Source organism: Prinia subflava, chromosome 15 (assembly GCF_021018805.1).
Source record: "Prinia subflava isolate CZ2003 ecotype Zambia chromosome 15, Cam_Psub_1.2, whole genome shotgun sequence".
Classification (NCBI taxonomy): domain Eukaryota; kingdom Metazoa; phylum Chordata; class Aves; order Passeriformes; family Cisticolidae; genus Prinia; species Prinia subflava.
The window spans coordinates 10559061-10582721 of NC_086261.1; the positions used below are offsets into that span (position 1 = coordinate 10559061).

The 23661-nt window shown below is 39.4% G+C and overlaps 2 protein-coding genes across 5 annotated transcripts in view; both read right to left on the reverse strand.

Moving 5' to 3' along the window:
• Window positions 1–2087: 2087 nt before the first annotated feature.
• Window positions 2088–8797, reverse strand: DUT (deoxyuridine triphosphatase). 3 transcript variants are annotated; one of them, XM_063412190.1, is made up of 7 exons: window positions 8638–8797; window positions 7946–8108; window positions 6449–6540; window positions 5330–5374; window positions 3872–3994; window positions 2863–2933; window positions 2088–2441 (listed from the first exon to the last, which is right to left on the reverse strand). In XM_063412190.1, the coding sequence occupies exons 2-7, from the start codon at window positions 8104–8106 to the stop codon at window positions 2385–2387; spliced, it is 549 nt and encodes a 182-aa protein (XP_063268260.1). In that variant the 5' UTR covers window positions 8107–8108; window positions 8638–8797; the 3' UTR covers window positions 2088–2384. The 3 variants fall into 3 exon arrangements, with proteins under 3 accessions (XP_063268260.1, XP_063268259.1, XP_063268258.1); XM_063412189.1 differs by lacking the exon at window positions 8638–8797 and adding an exon at window positions 8463–8631 and having other exon boundaries at window positions 3872–3946; XM_063412188.1 differs by lacking the exon at window positions 8638–8797 and adding an exon at window positions 8463–8631.
• A 1117-nt stretch (window positions 8798–9914) lies between these two features.
• SLC12A1 (solute carrier family 12 member 1) overlaps window positions 9915–23661 on the reverse strand; it is a 45269-nt gene continuing 31522 nt past the window's right edge. For both annotated transcript variants that reach the window (XM_063412185.1, XM_063412184.1), the window contains exons 20-26: window positions 22423–22566; window positions 20418–20549; window positions 20074–20185; window positions 18585–18671; window positions 16282–16417; window positions 15476–15543; window positions 9915–14723 (exon numbers count right to left, since the gene is read on the reverse strand). In XM_063412185.1, the coding sequence (XP_063268255.1) occupies window positions 14588–14723; window positions 15476–15543; window positions 16282–16417; window positions 18585–18671; window positions 20074–20185; window positions 20418–20549; window positions 22423–22566 (815 nt within the window). In that variant the 3' untranslated portion in view covers window positions 9915–14587. The remainder of the gene's footprint in view (window positions 14724–15475; window positions 15544–16281; window positions 16418–18584; window positions 18672–20073; window positions 20186–20417; window positions 20550–22422; window positions 22567–23661) is intronic.

Below are 23661 nucleotides of genomic sequence, written 5' to 3' on the forward strand. Positions count from 1 at the left end.
CTGAGGAAGCTGTGCCTAAATTCTCAACTACTAAACACCAGATTAACACTCTGGGGCAAAGAAAGAACTAAAGATCAATGGTAGCAGTGGTATTACTGCCATAATTTTTGTTTTAAGATTTCTGTAAAAAGTGGAGAGTTCAAGTGGTAGTAATTGTATAGGAATCCCATGTTTCTTCAAAACCCTCATCAGCTTATGATCCTCTGCCCTTCTAAGGACATAGAAGTTATCACAAATATTGCAGCTGAAATAAAAAAATAGAACCCTCTCAGATCTCAAAATAGAACTCAACCATGGAGGTGAATCTGGGGCCAAGCATCTCAACTTTCTTCCAAATTCACCTGGGGTGGAAGGCCAGATTTTCTCTATTCCTGTAATGAGTCAAATCCATTTCTAAAAAAAAAAAAAAAGGAAGCAGATTGTTAGTCAGTAATGTCCTTTCCCTTTCCTTGCAGGAAAATGCTCTTTTCTGCTGTAGGTAAGAATTCCCAGCAAATTACTTTTCATTTATAAAAGCTTCATGTTTCATTTACACAGAGAATGTTCCACAAGACTGTTCTTCAAGCTTTAGGTAACTCCTCTTGCAGATGAGAGTAGTTGAATTAAAGAGTAGTTCGACCTGGATATGGTCAGTGATAGTGGAGAACCGCCCAATGTAATTTTTAGTTGAAGTGGTTTTCATTTTGTTACTTTGGAAATAGCTTTACATCTCCTCAGTTTTGTACCTGCAGCGAGCCCTGGGGATCACACCCCAGTGGCAGGAATAGAAGTGAGCCCTGTGCACGCTGTTGGGCACGCTGTTCTGAAGTTACTTGCTTGGGCTTAAGCACATGCACTCAATGACACACTTGGGCAGTTCGTCCCTGAATTACACAAGTAATTTACAACTAGGTAATGTAGGTAGGACAGGTCTCAGATAAATAATGGCAAAGATTGTTTCCCAGTCCCCTCTCTCCTGCCAGATACCAGGACACAAGTACAGTGTTTTGAGGAGGGGTAAGGACCAACAAACAGCAAAACAACTGATCAGCTCCTCATGCATTTAGAAGAAAAGGCCTCTACCCTTGACACGAACCTACTCCTTGTTTCAGCACTGCCAAGCCAGTGTAATGCCTATCCCATGGCTGAAGGGATATGAATGCTGTCACAACTGCTCTTTATTTTCCAGCTCCTTGCAGGATAAAACTCAAAAAATGTGTAGTGTTTTGGGCCTACCTCACTAAAAATAGTCCTAGACAAGAATAGCTATCATATAGTACCAGGAGGATTATGCTGAGCTGAAACTGCCAAGCAGAAGAGCAGTATGAACATCAGCCTGCAAAGGGCACACTTTTCCACTGCTAAAACTTCAAGCACAGTATTTATTAAAGCACAGTATTTCTTACCTGTGATCTTCCAGATAAGAAAATTTTAACGTACAGACAGCTGCAGGAAAAAAGTGTTTGAAAGCTTCAGATCCTTTTTAAATTCTTTTATGTAAAGTAGAAAAATAGTCACTTTTCTTTCATTTTTTGTTTCTTCTCTTCCCTGCATATTCTCTCACCTAAAAATTAGAGTAATTTGAGAAATTCTGCACACTTATTGGATCAGGTTTAGGAGAGATTCCAAAAGAATTCTCTGTTAACTAGACAAAAGTCAACTTAAAAAGCCGAATTGTGCATTGCTTCAATAATTCAGAATTTTTCTTCCATACAGTAACATTGATAAATTTGTAACAAATATTTCAACAGTATATTTCATAGTTCTTATTTACCATATAGAAGTTATTTCCAGAAGGGTTGTGTTATTTACCTCAAACACTGTATTGCTTTTTCTTTTAATATAAGAGAGCTAAGAACTGGCCACTTGAGGATCAGCTGAGGATCAAAGTCAGAGCTTCAGCTCTGAACAGAAACACAAGTAATTGGACAGGCTGCAGAAAATGCAATATTAATATCTTTGTCTTATTCTGATTTAGGGGTCAGAGTGGGAAGTCCTCTCGATACTGTCACTGATGCTGTATGAAACAGGCTCTCAGTGTGACATCCTCAGCCACAGGAAAGAGAGCTTTCAGCAGTCCAACAAAAACTGGCAAGGGAACAACTGGCTGTTGTAGTTTAGGTGAGTAAAATAGTTATTTTTCATTTATTACAATATAATTGCCACATAAACAATACATTCTAATTGCTGAGAACCAAATATCTTGAAAGATACATCAACTAGTTAGTCAAGCCAGTCATGCATATTTCCTCTCTACGCAGACAAATTCACGGGAGGATAGGTACAGAGAGGTCTCAATAAAACTTGAAATATTTTTATGTATTCCAAAAATCCTACTTCTAATTCAGATGGAAATTTAGAAATAGTATAACAAAAAAAACCCAGAAAGTATATTCAAGTAATTTTCAGTTCTTCCCAGTGGAGCCAAAGCCACCTTCGCCACGTTCTGTGTCATCCAGAGCCTGAAAGACATCAATCACAATGAGCTGGTTTAGTGCCTTAACTTGCCTTTTCTTTCTATACAAGAGATATTGTCTAGCATTTACTTGTAACAAGAGCTATAAGTAAGAAACCAAAAAATGTATATGAGACACTTTGGAATATCCTCTGTACAAGCTTAAACAAATGCTTGAGACAACCACTTCCAGAATACCCTGAACTGTTTCTCAGAAACTCTAAAAACTCACCAGAAAAGAAAAAATCCAAGCGAGTATGTACAAATAATCCAGACACTGATTCAGGTAGCACTGCTGCTATGCAGTTTTACCACTGAAAGTAATTTCAGCTAAGTATTTATCTATATAATAAATTTCATCTTATATACAAGTATCTTAAGCTAATAATCACTGAGAAATGCAGAAATATTTTCTTCTGGCAACTTACTTCAACTTCTTCTAGCTCAGGGTAATAAATGCGTTCACAGATGAGCTGGGCAATTCTATCCCCTTTTTTGACTGCAGAGAAGTTAAAATATTATTAGTTCCTTCAAAGAAGTGAACAATGAATACAAACTTTAGACAATCTCCTTTCAAGAATATCAGAATATGGTAAAAGTAAAAAACACGTATTTGAAACTTAGCTAAACAAATGTTAACAGACTTAGAAAAATATAGGTTAAGACAAACTTTTGTTTGGTCCTTCTAAGGTGAATATCAGCAGCTGTACCAGCTCAAAGCCTTTCCATTCACTCCTGCTGCCATACTCTGGCATCTTAAGTTCATTATGCATCAGTACTGCAGAGATGGAGGGACAGCTGCATGGATAATGTGGCTCCTTTTCTGCACTAGACCCAGGAATTTGTGTGAAAAGCAGGCAAACTGATAAAAGGAAAACAGAGTTTCACACTAGTAACCAATCTGGCTCACAGAACTTCCATAAGCAGCCTGTGATGTGAGGATGCAGAAGAAACCACAAAAGCACACATCCTGTAACTGGGCACTGAAACTTAAAACTGACTTTTTGCAGAATGACAGTGCAGTAAGGGCAAAATCCTGTCTTGGTTACTCAGGTCTCCCAGCATTCTGGAGAAGTGTTTTCTCAAATACTGTTCAGCTATTTTTTTTTTTCAGAGAAAGGCAGTAACTAAATACAAAGTTGCATTTCAGTACAGCTTGTGAAATCTAAAGCTTAGCTAAGTACGGATCTTTTGGTTTGCTTTTGTGGTGCCATGATGGTTTTGGAGGGTGTTTTTTTGCATGCTGCTTAATTTACTATGAGTAGAATCTTTTCATGTTCCCTTGACAGGACATTATTAAGTATCCATGTTTTTGTTAACTGAGAGAAGAAAAATGTTCCCAGCTAGTTCTACCTTTGCACAAACTTTTAAAGAAAAAATTAATTTTTCTTCTCAGTCAGATGGCTGAACATAGGCTCAGCCAGGCTTCACACTTACCTTCAAACGTCTCCTTGCCAAAGTTGAACAGTACCACACCAACATTTCCCCTGTAATCCTCATCAATAACACCAGCTGTCATGAGAATTTCCAGATACCCAGTTAGCAAATGTCTGTGTGTAACTAGATTAGATAAGGTTTAGATTAATAAGTGACTACAGTATCTCATAATGACATCCTTTACACTTCTGATGCACAACTAACAATAGATATGCAAATACTGAGACATCAAAAATGCTGATCAGTCTTGCAAAAGGAACTGGAAAACACCATCACATGTCAAGAATGCTTTATCACTTTAACTACTAATTTCAGTAGTAATAGCCCATCTGAAACCAAGACAGCTGGACCAAGTTCAGGCTCCATTTGTTCTGCTAACTTCAGCTCTTCCAGCATCAAGCAGAAATCTGTTCCTAACTCTAACATTTCATTTGAGAGCTATGGACTTGCACAGATCCAAATCCTGTACCTCTGGCAAAGTAACAGAATCAGAGCTGTAAGGAAATGATTGTCATACAGCTGTATTCCAGTACCAAGACTATCAAACTAGCTTTTGTATTTTGTGTGACTATTAACTACACAGTTCAGAAGATTAGTTACCAGTGCACATTAAAATAATTATATTCTGCTTCTTTACAGTTTTCCTCCTAGATAGAGGAAATGTATTTCCAGTGGAAAATATGAGTTTGGACCTCCCTGTGGTCCCAAGTACGTATTTTGAAGTCTACTTACAGAAATAATTTAAATACTAAAATCAAATGCCATTCCAAGACATTCCCCAGCTAATACAAAGTACTACCACTAGAGATTACTAACACCAGAGGAAACTGTAGTATGAGTGCACCTTGAAGTTTTATGTTGAACCACATAATGCACACTTAGGAATAGAAACCTATTTTTAAAGTAGTTCCTTCAGCTTTTGAAAAAAAATTTAGTGCATATGAGACATAGTTACCATGCAATCTCTGCACTAGTTCCAGTGTGGAAAAGGTATTTACACAGCTCTCTTATGTGATGTTTTGAGTTAATCCAATGGCATTTCTGAACAGCTTCCTAATTAAGGTTCTAGTAACACTGGGAGTATCCCCTGAGTTTTGAAAATTCAGAAAAACATACAATTCTCAAGTTAAGAAATTGCTGGTTAAAAAATGGAGAAACTTCTTATATGACAGCATATAAGAAGTCATCTTTAATGCCTAAGCCAAAAAATAACTTCCATAGCAAGCACTGCCTACAGAAATATGATACAGTTTTTATTTTAAAAATCAGTCATCCTTTTTATAATTAAGCAGGTTTTAATATAATGATGATGACCTGTCTCTCTCAGGTGTTACCCAGGTATCTCCTTTTGCCAGACTACCCAAGAAGCCATCATTTATTTGCATGTTACAGTGTGAAACTAAGGCAGTTCTGTGATCAGTAATTATCAAGTCTTAATAAATAGAACAAAAAGCTTACCTCCAACATCTATGAAGTGCTTTGCAGCTAAACCAGAACGTGGTGCTAAAAAAGCAATTTTTTCAAGTATTACAATTTATTTCTTTTAAAAGACAGCATTTATTTGTTATAAAGTGTGTTTGCACAGAGTCTTGCCAATGCCAATTGTTTCCACAGTCTTTTTAAAATACACATATTACAGGAATTACTGTAAGAGTTTACATATATATTAAACAGAATATCAGCTGCAACAGGCTAGAATAAAATTGCAATCTTTAAGTGATGGAAATGTATCTTTATTTGACCTGCAAATGCAGAGTGGGTTTCTCCAAGGAAGGCAACTGGAGCAGACAAAGATTGTCTAATCTTGGTTTATTTTTGGTGACTACCTCTGGTTCAGCATCATCTCTGAAGAGTATTAGGTCAATCCATTTAAGTTACGAAGGAAAACAATATTTGGCAAGCAATTTCCTAAGCAGTATTATACACAGATAAATTACGGGTGGGGATTTGGGGTTCTGCTTACCTTATCCCACTGTGATGAGGAGCTAAAAATTACATTATCTTCCAAATTTCTTTGGGTAAGATAAATGCATGTGTTCTTTTACATAAAAGGACATGACAAACTCTGATCATGCTCTTCCATTGGAGTGGCAATTGCTTTTTTACTTTAAGAATTTATACGTAATTCAGATAAAGAATGCACAAAATAAACAGAATATCTTGTACAGGTTCTCTCAACTATTCTGTCACAATATGCAATCAAATTCTACTACACTGGTACTCTGGGGTTAATTTTTAAAATCCAGGGGTGCATTCTCTGTATGTCCATGACCTATCAGTCTTTGGGATTTGAATTCTGGAACTGCAGAGAAATAAATAACTACTGAGGAGCCTATAAAGTTCTATGTAGAGTACAGGCATTTTACTGATCATCCTTTTGTCACTACACCAAACCTCAAATGTGTCCAACAACAGTTAACAGGAAAACCTCTGCTGCAAGATTTAGCAATCACAGAGCCACGTGGCATCCCTTTTTTGTGTAGACTAATTCTGAAAGATTCAGGCAGAATCTGAATATGGCACCAAACCTGTTCTAGAACAGCTTTTGTGTTGTGAATGACTCAGCTGTGTACTCACCTACTCGGCCATAGCATCCAGGAGGAAGTGCTATCTGAATGTCTGTTTTCACCACAGCCTTTTCCATGGGTGGTATCACACAGTCATAGGCACTACATTAAAGAAAGAAACACTAGTTTATAAAGAATATTTTAAAAAGTTTCTTTGCTGTAACTTAAGGTACAAAATTACTCAGAATTAATCTGCCTGGGAATTGATACCATGAAATTTAAACAACAAATATTTACAGATTTGCAAGATGTAATGCAGATCCTAAAACACAAGATGTTGCCATTCTGATGGTGCTAGTTTAAGATTCCAGAAGTGTCCTTTGAACAGCATACTCCTGAAATTGCCAGTTTGAAATGTTTTTTAATTGGTAAGACAAAAAATACAAGTTTAACTTTAAAGTAACCATTAGGTGAATGTGGCTGAGCATTTTTTTGTGCAAAAGCAGAAACTTTATGGATAATACAGTCTGATTAAGCTTTCTACAGCAGATGGTCTATTTGTAATCAAAATTAATAATCTATTAAGTTAACTTTTAGGCAACAGTGGTTTTTTTCTGAGCAGTCTGACAGTTCATGATTCACATGATTCTCCTGGGAACTCTGAACTACAGAGATTTTAAGAACTTGCTGAAGCTACCCAACTGGAGGCCTAATGAAAAGCGGTGGTGACAATACTTGCCATATCTTGACCTTGACAAAGAACTGTTTTTTAAATACTGGGAAGCACTGAAAGGTTTTCTATAAAACCGACTTTTCCCAGGTTGACATTGGAACAAGAACAAAAACAAACTTGGTGAGATGAAAAGGGAGAAGAAGAAAAAAGGGTAAAGTGTGGTGCAGTAAATCTTAAGGAAAGAAGTCAGAGAGGTGAAGAAAGAAAAAGGCTGGTTATTCTACGTAATACTAAAAAAGGTAAGTTAGAAGTGGTGGCAGCAAAGTTCACTCGTTCAGAACTAGTGACTTGATCACATAAGCACTATGCAAACAAGTTTAGCTACAGGTATTCCTGAACATAGTAAAGGCATTGAATAAGGGCCATTATTAATTCAAACAAGCCCAAACCTAAGTCTGTACATGACCCCATGTGGTTTCCAGCTAGGAGCGCTATCAAACCGCTACAACGCCCTCTGGCAGGCAGCAACCCCGGAGCCAAGAGGAAAGCACAAAAGCTCAACTGCTGGCAAGGAGGGGCCATGTGCGCTACCATTTTTTCCTTTCAACAGGAACGCAGCTTGGCCAATATGAGCACAAACAGCAATTCTGAATGGTCTGTCAAGCCTGTCTTTTAGCTACCGAGTGCATCTGTGCCTGATGAAATCAATACTGTAACGTGGCTGGACCACAGATACCCGAAAATGGTCAGGGATGGAGGACAAAGAGAGCTACGACTGGGTGAGCTCTGGCCTCCTCTCCTGCACGGCCAGCGAGACTGCCCGGGGGCGCGGCTCGGCACCGGGGGCTCGCAGGGCGGGGCGGCCCCGGGTGTCACACCCTCACCCTCCCTCACCTGTACAGATCGTAGCCCGCACTCCGCGCGGAGCCCCTGGAGGGGGCAAAGGCGTTCTCGGACAGTTTGGTGAAGCGGAGCCGCGCGGAGGCATCTTCAGGCCCCGAGCCCTTCTGCCTCTTGCTGGGGGACGGCTGCGGCACGGCCTCGGGGGGGGGCATGGCTGAGAGATGGAGAGAGACGCAGAGAGACGCTGTGAGGGACGGCCACCAACCCGCCAAAAACGCCGCCAAAACCCGGCGCGGCCCACTGCAGAGGAAGCAGGGAGGAAACAGGCCCGTCCCATTTCCCCCTCGGTGAGAATGGCATCGCCTAGCTCCTCCTGGCCACCCCACACCCGCCCCGTGTGTCAGGCAGGGCTCCCCCACCGCCCCAAAGCGCAGCTACTGCGGCGCAGACCGGGGCCCCCGAGGGGCGCAGAGCGGGCCCGTGGTGCGGCTGGGCAGCGTCTGTGCCTCCCAAAGGCCCCGAGGGCTGCGGGCGGGGCAACTCCCGCAATTCCCCCACCCCTCCTTACAGCGCCCGCCGGGGTGCCGGAGCCACCGGAGGCACCGCGCCAACATAGCGCCGCCGCCGCCGTGTGGGAAGCGCGCCATGGACCGCTCTCCCGGCGTTCCCCGCCGCGGTCCGCACGGCTCATGGGGCGCGGGCGGAGGCGCCAGTGCCCCGTTCTCCCGCTGCCCGGGCTCTACCTGCCGGCGCAGCCCCTCGGGCAGCAGCCCGGCCCGCGGCGCTCCCGGGGACGCGGCGGCGGTGCTGCCGCAGGCTGGCGGGCGGACCCCGCGGGCCGCGCGGCGTTGCCGGGGGACCCGATTGCGGCTGCACGGGCGGGCGGGGCGCGGGGGGCGCGGGCGGTCCCGGAGCCCTCACGGAGCCCTCAGAGGAGGCGCGGGGCCGGCCCCTTTCCGCACCGCCCGGCCCGGTGGCTGCGCACAGCGAGCGCCCCGCGGCCTGCGAGCAGCCGCTGTGCTCCAGCAGTACCGCGGCGGCTGGGGCTGAGGGGGCCTCTGGAGCATCCAGTGGAATCCTGCTGTTAAAGCAGATCTTGGAGCACGCTGCAGAGTAAAAACAGAAAGAGACTCCTATAGGAATAGTCAGGCCATGACAGAAGCGTTTGCCTTAGGAAAGGAGGATAGTTCTTGACGGTGCGGTGGATGGGAAAACCTGTCAGTGCTCGGCCTGCCCTGTTGTTCTGTCTTGGAACCGAAGACTTACGATTTAATTGTCTGTAATACTGTTTGCCCCCTTGCCATTCCATTTATGATGTAATGTTGCCCCTATCTTTCCTACATCTGTGTCTTTCTATCTACATATCTGTGTATCTATAGGATATATAGATATTTTCCACAGGACATTTCTATATCCCTAGGAATAGGGAATGTCCTGAATTCCCCCATGGCTCTCTGCTGTGGGCTGAAAAGACTATCCATTCGATTCATAGTTTAAAAACTCCGTGGTGAGGCTAATGGAGGTACTTGACTCTCTGCAAAATAGCTACAGACTTTTGCATTCTTCTTGCTGGTCTAGGTTTTTTCAGACAACTAGTTTTGTGATTTTTCTTTTACACTCTTTAAGTGTATGTGATTGTCTCCTTGCTGTGTTATGTTTTCTCAATGCAGCCAGATGGCAGTGAAACCTTTACTACACATTGCAGTACAGTTGTGAAAGGTATTTTTAAGAATGTCCCAATCTGAGCTTTCTTTTATTCCTGTTCAGTATTTTCAGTCTAATTAGTATGCACTGTTTGAAAGAGAGTATGAATGTAACACAGACCCATGTGAAAAAACTACTTATAATATCTTATGGCTTCTGATGTAAGTGATCCAAAAATTGAAATTTATAGGAATTGAAGTTGTATCAAACTAATATCTAATTGTAAATGTTTATTTATACAAGCAGGACTTTATAGAGTTTATGACTGCATCCTGCATTATAGCGTAGAAAAGGACCAGTTTTATGAATAGCCAGGCTTGGTGAGGCAGGCTGGTTCTAAACTGTGCTTGAGGTAGCCTGGAAGCCCATGAATAATATCCAAAAATATTCTTAAGGAGAAAGGACTCAGCTGAGTGACACTGGTTTTTCTCCCAGATCTTTACAAGGGGAACCACCCTAACCTTATGCTGGAAGTCTAAAACCAAGTTTACCTTGGTTCTGGGAAGGTGTTGCTTGATCTGTACATGGTAAACCTTCCTGCATTCCTCATCACTGATTAGTGCTGCTCTCTATAGGGCATTTCCTCCTTTGACTTTGAAAAACAATTCAGTGATTCTGTGAAATCACCTGCCTTTTTGCCTGGACTGAGAGCAGGAGTAGAGGCTGATTTCTTGTACACAGGAAAAAGCAGAGCCTTTTTCAGGGGTAATAGCCCCAAAATTCTCCCCACTGAAGTTTTGGTGTTAAAATGAGGATTTTTATTAGGAAAAAAAAGTGGCTTTAAAAGAGCGACTTCCCACTCCATTCTTACTTAGCACAGCTAAGCTTTCACAATGATTAAGGTTTGTAATTTAAAAAGGCTGTTACGATGTTGTCTGTTTATAATGAAACTCTGTTTTTGATTGCATGTTTGCAGTACAGCATGGGGGTCATGGAATTTTACTCTGTTCCAGGCAATCTTAGTGTGTTTGATTTTGTTTGAAACTTAATTTCCTCTGATGAAATTCCAGCAATGGCTTGACTGTGGGTTGTTGCACTTGTTTGTGGAGAATGTGAGCTGCAACTCACTTTGTTTGTTTGTTTCTATTTTTCCTTGCAGAGTCAAGGCCAGTGTGAGGTGTTCCTCAGCAATGCTGGCCACACAGTCTCGATGGCCTAGGCTGTGCCCTAGGTACCAGCATGAAGAGATGTTTAAACACTGGCCTGACCTGTGCTGAAGCACAACCTTGCAAAACCTTGGCTTTCCTCATAACTTGAGGGATGAGTCACTCATTTAGCAAAGAGCTGCAGCACTGAAGGTTTTTGCTCTGCTGCCAAGAGTTAGAGAGGTAACAAGGGAGAGAGGGCAGGAGGAATGACCCACAGTCACTTTGTTGAAGTCCAATGACAGCCAAACCATCAGAGGAAGAAGTTTTAGGGAGGCCCCTGAAATTCAAGCTGAAAATACTGAGTTACTCACATTCTGTTCCCCCTGCTTTGGTGATAGGTCAGGGACCTCTGCCTGAGGGGAGGTGACAAACAGCTGAGGGAAGTTAAAGGAGTCAGTAGTAGCTAGGACTACTTGTAGGTGTTTGCCCCGTTTGTACAGCTGAAGTGCTGATTCCTGTTACCTGTTGACATCTCTTGCTTGCAAACTACTGATCAGTTGCTGAAACTGCTTTTGCTGAAAAGATCTTGAAATCCCACATGGAATTAGAGAAAAAGAGGGAAAAAATGAGAAATGTCTAGGTTTTTCTGAGGTTTAGTATTGCTTAGTCAGGAAAGCTTTTGGTAGGACTTTTCAATATGAAAATTTCAGAGGTTTAAGACTGATGAAATTTCCTATTCTGGTGGCTGGAGCTTTGTACTTTGTGATGATCAAGAATGAGTGGAAACTCCTTTGAGTGTGAAGTAGGATAGCAACATGATTTTTGTAGTGTAGTTGCAGTTGTTTATCCTCACAATGCAGCACGTTTTTGGTTAGGCAGCTTTTCTGCTTGCTACAGTTGGGTAGCTGATTTAAAAATAAAATAAAGAAACAATCCCCTCAAAAAGAATCTCTGCTGGGGACTGAAAAATCTAGTGAAAGGCACATTGGAAGGATACTGTTTTGGACAGCATAATCTGGACTGTGCTTAAGGAGTATGTGATCAAGATGGGCAACCTGCCAGTGCTTCTAAAAAGATTCAGGGCAAGTGTAGTCTCTGAACTATGATGAAATGCCTTTTGTGGTACCTGTTGGAGCTCCACTAACATTAGGAAGGAAAGGTAAGATTCACTGGTAAGTGATAGTGGATCATATTAACAGGCCCTTAGGCACAAGCTTAACTGTGCAGGATGCCTAGGTTTTTGAACAAAATTCAAAATATTCTTTGTCCTTGCTTCATAGCAATGGTATTTTCACATTTAAATGTCCCTGGTCACTTTACCTATGCTTGTTTTTATCGTGGCTGACCAAATCCAGCCTAAATTATATAAACTTGTGGAATTGGTAGTGTGATATAAGCTAAAAATGTGCTAGACAGCATTAGAGCTGGTTTTTTTCCTAGAGATGTCAAACATGTAATTACAGTTTTGTTACTAACTTGATGATTAAAATTCAGCAGTTGTTTTGTGCATAACTTGTTTAAAGAAGTGTCTCTTACAAAGCTGGAAATGAGGTAGGTGGACTAACAACATTTTGCAATCTAAGTTGCAATTTAAGATAGTCCATAATTAGTATAATCTCCAAATGGGTCCACACACATTCAGAAATCATGGTGAGGAACAGGAAGTAGAAGCTGCTTGGAAAATACTTTGTTTAAATTACTTGTAAAATTGTGGAAATAGCACCTTCAGGTAGTTAAGTGGTGTTGCATCCTGAGTTTATCCCATTAAACTGTTGTGTGGGTACATCTTCTAATTCATCACTGTAGTGCAAGCAAGAAATTTTATAAAATTGTATGTTAGTACTTAGGTTTTGATTCCTATTTGTTTAGGCAGGTATCTCTTGGGATTTATTTTTGCAATGCCCACAGCAGTGTGCTTGTGAGAGAGAAGAGTGAATAGTATTGAAAGTGCCATTGCTGGTTCATTTTATGCTCATTCTCCTTTTGGATCTGCTTAGGTCCCCCAGAACAGTTTGTGTCAATGTTCCCTATAGATTGAGAATTACAGTACTTGGGAATATTTAGGAAACAATCCCCAGTCATGTACATAATTAAAGGGCTTATAGAGGTGTATAATTCCTCCTTGTGTAGATTGTGATAAGAAACACAGATCCTAAGTGGGGCCTCCCTAAAAGCGTGGCTTTGGCTGGGTGCCATTCAGGTTGTATCTGGGTGAGGTGAGGTGAGAGGATGGTGTCACTACAATCCTGCAAGGACCTGGCACCATGTAACAAGCTCTGGTATCTCTGCTGACATCACTGTGAAGGATGAGGATAATCTCCTTGTTTTGCAGGTGCAGAATGTGAGTTGTGGTTTGCTCTGAGTTGTGCAGGAAGTCTGGTATATGGAAGAAACTCCTGTGTAATGCAGTTAGATTGTAAAATGATCCTTCAGCCTGATTGTAAATGTGTAAGAAGCAAAGGAAGAATATTATGAGAAAATATCAATATTTAATATCCTGCCTTTAATAGATGGAGAAAATAAAGCATGGATTACTGGGCTACATTACCATGTTCTGCTGAATTGCTGCTGTTGAACTCAGAAAAAATACGAATATTAAATATTTGTCATTTTTGGAGATGGAGTACTAAATCCACTACAAGTTAAATGCTAATAATTCAAGCAGGATGGAAGCTGAGGTCTGCTGTAAAATATACATTTAATGAAATTCAGAGTTTCTTGGCTTTCATGAGGCTTCGATGTTGGTTGGTCTCTGCAAAGGAGTTTCAGGACTACAGAAAATAAATTAGCCATGTTCCTTGATTTTTAATTTAAATAATGCTTACACATAGGATATAGCTTTACTCGTTAAAAAGAGAAGCTGCTTTTCTTGACAGCTGAAATTATAAAGTATCATAACATTGCAGAGTAGAAAATAGAAAAAATTACACAACTTAATGAATTGCCTTTATTTTAAGTTAGTGCATAATTAATATTATTTAGAAAGTCAAAAAAGAAAGAAATCTTTTATATAATCAATAATAAGGCATTCAACTCAGCTAGTGAGTTTTTGTTGCATTCTAATTACATAAATCACTGTACATATCCCAATGTATAATGTCAGATTGTATTAACCCTAACAATCATAGCAAAAATTGCCAGAATATTTAGCATTTTACTAATTTTTTGGTGAAATTTACATACCACATTTAATTATTTCAATCACACATTCCATTGCACGTCAGAGCTTGAAAATACATTATCAAGTCTTGTAATATAGTGTCCACATTTATATATATATTATTTTTGGTTTTTCACTAAATTGGAAGTGTTTGAATTAATTTAAATTAACAGAACATTTTAGGTAGAAGCATCTGCTGTAGGCATAGGTCTTAATTTGGCAGTATTTCAATCAAAAAGCATTGCAGGTATTCCATTTGCATTCTATCAGTTCGTGACTTACACCTGATGGATGCCATACAGGTTTTTGTCTTAAAAGCTGATGCATTTAATTTTAATCCTACTGTGTGCCCATTAGCAACTATGATAGTGAAATCTGAAATAATTATTTAGAGATTTAATGCTTTCTGTATAGTCACAGTTAATTTTTGCTTTCTAGGATAAATATCAAAAAGTTTTTCAATACACCTTATAAAATCAGAAGAATTTCTTCTTTGTGTGCTCAAACTATTTGCTGTCTCGTATGACACAGGTAGATTTTCTTTCTTTTGCCTGTACTGGAGTGTAACACCAGCAGGGACCATTTACATTTTTTGTCTTAATTCTTTGCTGTGTTGCTTTGGATTTTTGAAAAAAAAATTCTTTAGATTTGCATTAACTGAGTGTGTCTTTGATGAACCATTGCCATTAAAAACAGAGATGTTGGAATCAAGCAAGGCATATTCCAGGCACTGATGTTTTTCTAAGAATAGAAAGTCAGGACATTTTTGTGGTTGCCTCTGACCATTAAGACTGGAGGAAGGTTCTTGGAGAGAATTTCTAGCCAAGCCATGTACAGGTAATCAGACACTGCTCCTTTTCTTGCCACAGGCAGGCTCCTGTTTGGGTGGAGGGAAAAATAAAATTATCATTATGAAGGCAGGACTTCTCAGAAGCCCAGGCTTCTCATTAAATACTAAGCAGAAAACATCACTGTACATGTATATGTATGTTCATACACAATTCTGATAGACTACAAGATTGTTTTAATATAAGGCTGTAATGCCCAAACCCTTGCTCACCCGATTGTACTGGACATGAACTGCTTGTGATTGTAGCCTTAAACTGGTAGAGAATATTTTTGGAGTCATAAAACTCACACATAGTATGATTTTTTTAAAAAGTATGAAAATGTACAGTTTTACAGTCCATCAGCCTATTTTCTGATCTGCAGTTACTGTGAAATAGGAGTTTTAAAATATGAGTCAATTTATGGTAAGCATTACATCACTACCTCTTTTTTTGAGACTGAATTGATAGAACTGTAGAGGTTTATCTGTGCATCACAAGTGCAAGCTAATTTATTAAAGCTCTGTATAAAAAATGTGTCTGTAAATAAAAATCAATTCTGGAAAGGTATCTTTTTTTGGTAATTTTATTGATGGCCTCTTTTCCTTCATAAAATTGCTTCATCACTAGGAAAGATTCATAATCAGTGCAGTCCCAGAGAACCATCAGTCCAATTGCAAGTCCTCCAGAAGGTACGTAAAAGATTACTTTTGTGCTCAGTGAATTAACACAAGGGTTTCTGCAGCTCGAGTTCGGAATCCCATTACACATTATTCTTAGAATCAAAAATCTTGCAACTCACAGGACAATGAGGTTGGCTGCTCTTGAGTGCTCTTGTAAAAGTTCATTCAGACGGACTTGGCGGTAACTCTGATTAAAGCACAACAGGGAAAAGAAAACAGTGAGGGCAGTGATCCTAAGTTGTGGTGTCTTATGGATTTCTACACTCCCCCTTGTCTGCAAGATTTCTGCTGCTGCTTTGGCAGCACTGGAAGCCAGGTCTGCTCTGGGGTGCAGAGTCTCGGCAATTGCAAAAATCAAACAGCATCAGCCTTGAAGTTCCTCTGAACTGCAGGAGAGCTTCTGCATGGTAGACTGGTTTAGTCTTCACCGTGCCATTGAGATAAGAATTCATGCTCCACCCTGCCTTTGGAGAAATTTCTAGCCTTAGCTGAAGTGTCTGGATTCAGTTCTAAATTGCCCAAAGTGGTGAGTGTTTGGAACTGCACCCTGTAAGAGATTCAATCTCCAAAACAGTGGAGCCATTTAATAAACCTCAGCAGACCCAATTAGCTCAGGCTCAGTGCAGTAACTGTGTGGCTTCTGCTTCAGAGGTGGTTTTCATCTGGCTGTCTTTGATGTGGGCAGAGCTTCTCATCAGCCTGGAAAATACTGTATAAACATGCCAAGGTCTGGGAGAGCTCAATAATGCAATCGTAACACACCTCTGCAGTGCTTACAATATAAATCCAATCTGTAAATATCAAATACAGGTTTGTACAGGTCGTGTTTCTGAAGCCATGTCTGGTATTTCACTTCTTGCTAATCGCTTCAAACATCTGGAGGGTAGGAAAAGGTACTGATGTAAAAAGGTAGGTGAGGCTTTACCTTCTCCTTGAATGCTTCCAGCTCTGCATCTGTAATTTTCCATGGAGCCTCTCGCTTTAATTTCTCAGCAGTTGTTAAATCTTTGCAGCTTTCATGGAGGCGATATGGTTCAATCATCTCTTCAAAGAATTTCCAGCTGAAACAGGAATTACAAAGGAGGCCTTGCTGCAGGGTATGAACTCACTAACGTATTTCACAGTCACTGTGTATGACGGGGCTCACTGATAATAATTATAGCTGAAAAACAAGCAAAATCTTTAACTATTCTTTGCTACACTGTGCCCCAAGTTATATCTGTGCCACTTCTGTATGTTTGGGTTATTTGAGGATAATCAAAAGGTTATCTGAGGATAATTAAACACTGCATTTAGCAGAGATTTTTCTGCATTGTCCTGGTTCTAGCAAAAATACTGAAATGAGTTTTACAGTAACTCCAAACTGCAGTATGTTGGTTACTAATATTAACAATGAATATGGGTCTCCTCATGAATAGTGAACATTTTATTATGGTTTCAGCACTAGCTGGACCAATCACCTCACTGATAAGGTTTTACTGATGGTTTTAATGTAATGGATAAACAGGTGATACAAATTGCCTGTGACAAGGGGCTGAAGGAAACACTGCAGGTTTTTTGCTATATGTGGACTCAGAATTGTGTTCAGATTTTCTCTCTAAATTTCGAGTTGCTTCTTGAACTTCTGAATATTTGCATCTGGACAACCTTATTCTCCATCTGTACTTCCTTGCTTGCCCATTGCTCAAAATTTCTGCTATCCCACAGAGGCCTTTTGTGTGGATGTGAGTGTAGCTCTCTGAGCATTGGTGCTGACAGGCCTCGCTGTGAGGTGGGAGACTGGGCACAGGCTGGCCTTGGCTGCATGGCCAGGAAGCCAAGGAATGCAGCATTTAATGTTGCTGTTGCTAAGTTGTCAGAGTTTGTCAACATCCTTGCTGTCTGTTTCAGTCTGTAAAATAACGATAATCCTCTGATTATTAATGAAATAGATGGGGTGCCAGCTGGAAGAAAGATGCAGTGCTCTGTCTAGCAAGTGTCTGGCAAAATACTCACTTGTTCAGTTCAGACAGTGCTGATGTAGCAGATGTGGGTGTTTTTTATATTAATTCTTTTTGATAGCTTTTATTTATGTAAAATCACTGCATGGTACTGGAGGAAAAACAATATATATATTGCACAGTTCTTTATATGATTAAAAGATACTACTTGAGAGATCAAGGAAGCACTAAAAGGGGACTTTAGGATCTAAAATCTTTATATTCTTTAGTTGGATTTCTTCAGTCAAAATCTCCAATGGACCCTAGAAATCCTGGTGGATCCTATATTGTTTTTGCCAAGTTCTGTGTGTGTGTAGAAACGGGACACAGAATGATTAAGAACCTAACCTAAGATTGCACTTGAACCCAGAGGCTTTGGTTGGAGTAAGGGAGGGAATGGAAGGGAGTACAGCAAGGTGGGCACATTTTCAGAGGAGTTTTAAGACTAAGAGCAATACTGTGAATTGAATTTAGGATTCAGTTACTCCCTGAACAGCCTGCTTTATAGTTTTGTCTACATAAGCAGAACAAATAGATGATTTCTATGGAGATATGTTTCAGAAAACAAGGACTTTAAGTTTTGGGTTGTTTTTATTATTTAGCTAACACAGTTGGAGGTGGAACTTTTTGAGCACTGTTTTGCTAACTTCCTAACCTCTGTTTAAGAGCATTAATTCTGTACATAAGTTAATTTTTAAAACTATTAAGCTTTCATTATATCTGAGAGAGAGGGGAGCATTATAATATGGTCCTTATGGGAGAGAGGAAGTTTGCTTGTGTTTGACCAGAAAAATGTTACTAATACATTGTAAAACCCAGAAGGCTAAGTTGACAGCGATGGCAAGTTTACATGAGAACTGTGACTGACTGCAACCTAAATAAATATGAGAAGTCACCATAAAATGTCTGTTCAATTTAGTGGCTCATAAGTATGGTGTCTAATTAGTCTTTACAACATAAAGAAAAAGACTACACATGGGTTTGATCCTTTAAGCTGTGATTGTTAAAAGGTTCTTTTCTTTTTCCCCACTCTTGGTACTTAGGAAATTATTACAGTGAAGTGACAGCTTTGTTTTCTGTGTTGTGTTTGTTGGTTTTCCTGTTTGGGGTTGGCTTTCTTCCTCTTTTTTTTTCTGGTTGGTTTTTTGGGGTTGTTTTTGTTTTTTGTTTTTTAAATTTTCAACATAAAAGAAATAAGCTCTAGATAAAGGCTGGCTTCTAAATAGTAGATTTTGTTAATGCTTCTTACCTCTCTTTGTTGGGCTTTATATTGATGTCACAAATTATATTAATATCAGCAAATTTTATTCTGAATTTGCTTAGGAGTGAAGCCATCCTGAAAACAAAAGAGACAATGTTTTATCACTGTACTTCTGAGTGCCTTATATCAAAGAACACTTGTCAATGAGCTAGATAACTGCATGTTGTATCTTATCTTTAACTTTATGACAAATTACTTTAAGTGCTTTAGTGTTTCAGTTTCCAATTACAGAACTAGATTAATGTGATTGCTGTAGCATAATTCATTTAACTGATGATTGATGAAAATTACAAAATAAAAAGAAATTAATAGCAGACAGAGGGCAGGTGTTTACATTTTGGGAAAACAATGGTGCTGTAAGTATTTTCAAAGGCTTGAGTTACAAAGGAAGAATATTCAATATAAAGTAGGTCAGAATTCTCCAGTACTTACAGAAGGATTCTGTTATTGTCAGAATGCTGTGGATGGAGTTTTACAATACTGGTAGAGCATGTGTTGATGAAAATTTGGCCCAGAAGGTTGTGAATCTCTTCTGCAGAAGTACATTAACTTTAGGGTACTGTTTAAAACTGATGGAACCACAGTGGGGTAAAGTTTGCTGTATGTGTTCCCTTTTGCTTTAAGGGAACATCCTGTGGCAGCTGTGTTTGGAGGGAACTGTGTTGTAGTCCTAGTGAAGCTGCTGATTCTGACTCCTGTCCTTGCACCCCCTCACTTGTTTGCCTTTGGAGTTTTGGGTGGAGATGTTGTTTTTAGCTCACTACATGGTGTTTCTGCTCTTTCTTAAGCAGTCACTGACTTTCATCTCAAATTGAGTTGCTTCCACTGTTTCTGAAATGGCTGTGCCTTTAATGTGTAAAGTGCTTAGGAAGGAAAGGTCCTACATGCATACAGTGGTGATAAAAATAAGTTTGTACTCCATACAGTGGTGATAAAAATAAGTTTGTATTAGTAATTTTCATTTGCTCAAAGGCAAATGATAATTATGAAATCTAGACTTTCTTTAAAAGACAGAGTAAAATCAACTTGGCCTTAAAGTTGATTAACTTGCTCTTTAACTATTTTATATTTTACCAAAATTAATCCCATTTATGTGAGCTATCTGTCTATACTATTTGCATGTGAGAGCTTCATGTGCAATTTCACTTCCTGTTACCTGGACAATCTCATGTAAATCCCATAAAAGTAATTATATTCTCATTACAGAGTGCAGACTGCTCCTCTCAGAGAAGGGAATACGAGCTATTAATGGGAAAAAGTGCTGGATATGAGTTTCCTGTGGTAATCACCATTTGCAGAGCCTTAAGGGCTATGCCATAAGCTTAACACCTTTCAATCAAGTGCATTTTTTTTCATGCTGCCCACAGTACAACAAACCAGTTGTGCTGAAAAATTCCCACCTTCCTGCTGTATATGCATTATATTCAGCATCAATTCAAACTCTTTAAACAAGTGAGACAAATAAAGTTATATTTACACTAGTTTTTCTTCTTCAATCCTGTTGACTTTTCCTCCAGTGAAGATCCTTAATTTACAATTCTTCCACTTCTTCCTGAGAGTTAGAATGTAAGGAATTAGGATTGTTAGACCTGGAAGAAAACAGAAAATTGGAGGAATATCAAGTTAGTGCATTGTATGGTAAAACTTCCATCTTTCACTTCAGTAGTGTTGGATGTAAGTCAATTTTAAAACATTTGAGCCCGACATAAAATTGATTATGTAAGCTTAATAAAAATCAGTTTTATGCAACTTCCCAAGTCTGTTTTTATATTTGGTAACAGACAAATCTCTCTTCCTGTGATTCTTACTTGAATTCCTTACCTCCATCATCGAACAGCCACCAAATGTCAATTGTACCTTTTCCTTGTTTCTTTTTAAATTGAGTGCTGGCTTCTAGCAGCCTCTGATTGAATTCACCCACATGCATTGACTGTATGGTGTTAATGGTGCTCTCTGTAATGAGAAAGAAAAAAAATGTGGAAGGATGTCTGATAAGTGAGGCAATAAGTAGCTTTAGGGAGCCAAATGGAGGGAAAGCTTCAGGAAAATTAACTGTTTCTGACATAATTTCTATCCTTTAAATCTGAAAAAAAGGTACAGAGTACATGCTTTGGACTTTCAATTTCCTCAAACACACAGAACCCAAAACTTGTGTAACATATTGTTAGTAGATTATAACATTTTGAAAAAGGTTACCTGATTATTTGTTCTCTATGTCTCTTTAGTTAATGTAAAATACACTGGGGCCTTAGAAAGCAAATATCTGATCGATTTTAGAAGTAAATGTGTCATTTTGCATCATTTACAAGCTCAGCTGTCTTGTTAAATACAAGCTCCTGAAAGGCACAGTTGCAGTGGATGAAATGAGCTGGGGTAGCATAGGTGAAGCTGGAAGTTAGGAAACATAAGAACATGTGGCTGTTTGCCTATGCTGACATGGTCACTGCTAATTGGAAATAAATTTTGATTCTTGCTGTTTGCTTGGCTGGCTTTAAAGGATACAGTCTTGACTCTCTACAAACAATACCTTCTCTCATTCCACCTTTTGAGGCCTGTGGCTTTATTACTGCTTCTCTTTCAAGAAATTCAAAGAGATGGTTTTGGAGCAGTATTCAAAGTGGAACAAACAGGCTTCTTTAGAGGTTTTACTCTGATCTGCTAGGTTCTGAAAATGCTTTCTTTGGTTTTCCTGTGTTTCTGGAGTGTGTACAGGATAGTTCCAAAGCAGTTATTGGCTTTCCTCTACAGTTCCAGCATCTCTGCTGGAAGATGAAACAACTCTAGGGAGTATGAACATAAAAACAAAACAGAGAGGCGGGGCTATTTCTTAACATAATCTAATACAGAGAGCCAAAATGTGTAATATGTATTTGCTTTATGCATTTCTCAATCAAAAAAGGACGTTGAACTGGGGTGCACACTCTTGGTGGAATTCTCATAAAAATATGTTCTACTGAAACAAAATCAACTGAAGCCTGCCAGCTGAAGAATAATGGCATTTTCTGTTCCTAGTCTGTAGATCTTCCTGGCACCTGGGACCTGGGAGTTGCATGCACAGCCAGATGTAATCATCTCTGCAGGTGAAAATTATCAAAATACAGGTCTGGAGCATGGCTTCAGGTGGGTCATTATCATTACAGTCTAGCAGTTGTGAAATGAGACCTTAAATTGGGTCTGTATCATTTTACTATGTCTGAAATGTAATATTGACTTCCTCACCTACACATTTAAGTTATGTGTTAATTAGTTATTTGACAGTATGCTGTGTATGTACTTTCAGTACTTTTACCACCTTCGCTTGTGCATTTTTATGAAATTGTGCTTAGAGTATAGAGCAGCTGTGGTATTTTTACCTGGTTTTCAGCTGTGTACTGAGTTTGTGTATGTGTATGTTAAGAAGGATTGTTCCCTGCATATTAGGCATATGTTCCTATTTTCCTTAGAGAGGAGAAAAAAGGCCTCTGTTTAAAAGCTTAAAACACCATATTAAGAAGAAAAAACAACTCCAAAATCCCCCAACTAACTTGTTCTGTATTCCTCAAACTTTAATAACCATGTTCTATTTTTGGCAAGTAGAAGTGAACACAAGCTGAGCTGAGAAGTTTATCCAGCAGATGAGGGGAAATGGTTGCGTTGCAGACAGCAGAGGATGTCACTGTGCTGCAGCACGGGGTTGTGGCCACCACGGTTTGCACAGGGGAGGTTCTGCTCCAGGGGTTTCTGTGTAGCTCAGGCGTTTTGGGCTTGGAGTAAAGTCCAGTTTGCATGTTGGTTGAAAGTGTGATGCATTGAAGGGTTGAGGATAAGTTGTCATTTTGGAACTTACCCTTCTTTGTTTCATGTTTGGAGATATTCAGTGAGCTGGCTTTTTTGAAGAATCCACAGATGCCCCTTTTTCCTTCTTCAAAATCATTTTCTTTAATGGTGGCTTCCAGTGCCAATCTCTCCTGCTCCAGCTTCTCTAATTCCTCTGTATATTAAAAAAAAGTAAAACAACTGGTAACACATTGCTGTCTTTTAAATTAAATCCCTTACTGAACTAATGGTGATGATGTTAATTGGTGTTGTGGTACTTTGTAGACAATGTAAAGCTCCTGGTATGAAAATTTCTTTTAAAATGCTTTTTCTTTGCAAACCAGTAGGGAGAAGGAAGCTGAGTTCACCTCTGGAAGCCCTAGCTTGGGGTGCCCGTGCCTACTGCACTGTGATGTGCCAGCAGCTCTAAGGTTGTCTCTTCCAAATCAAATTCAGTATTATGACATTTTATAGTTACATGAGACACTATTTACTGAGTTATGTTTGTGGATGTTTAGCTGGTTTCTTTAGCCCAGAATTTGAAAAGACATTAGAAAGCTGTTTTTCTACACTGAGGAAGCTGAGGTATTTAATTCTAGCCTGTGGGTCTCTTTTCTTAGAACAAAGTCTCATGGTTTGTCCTTTGAGATTCTCAGAAATACATAAGGGTCCTGAATATACAGTCATTCTCCATGCAGAAATATTTTTCATGTTTTAATTTTCTGAGCATTAACTGCAAAGATGTAAGATTTAGCTAATCAATTCTGTAAACTTAGTAATACAGAAGAACAATTTCATCTTAGCAATATTAGACTTTTGCTGAGAAAAAGGTACCATGTGTTATTGTGGAATATATTATGGTGAGGCACTAATTAATATGATCCAGGCATTTGCCTGCAGAAAACTTTTTTCATAAGGAAATCTTCTATTTGAGTAATACATTAACTAAATATGAGTAAGTTCATTTAAGACATTGTGTTAAAAAAGTAGAATAAACCCTCACTAGCTAGATGTTATTAGCTCTGTTCGCACTCTCAGTTGCCAACAGAAAAATTATACTTTCTTTTACTGTTTAATCAATCACAGTCACATACTTCTGATTATTATACCTGGTGATAGCCACAAACTTAATGGTTACTCAAAACTAAAGTTTCTGTTTTCCTATTGAACAGAATGCTGTACCAAATGTAAGAGAACAGAATGATCATTGTTTTCCACTACAATGACGGTATCTGCTTCAAAATATTTCTTTGCTTTTGAGGCTCCCTCC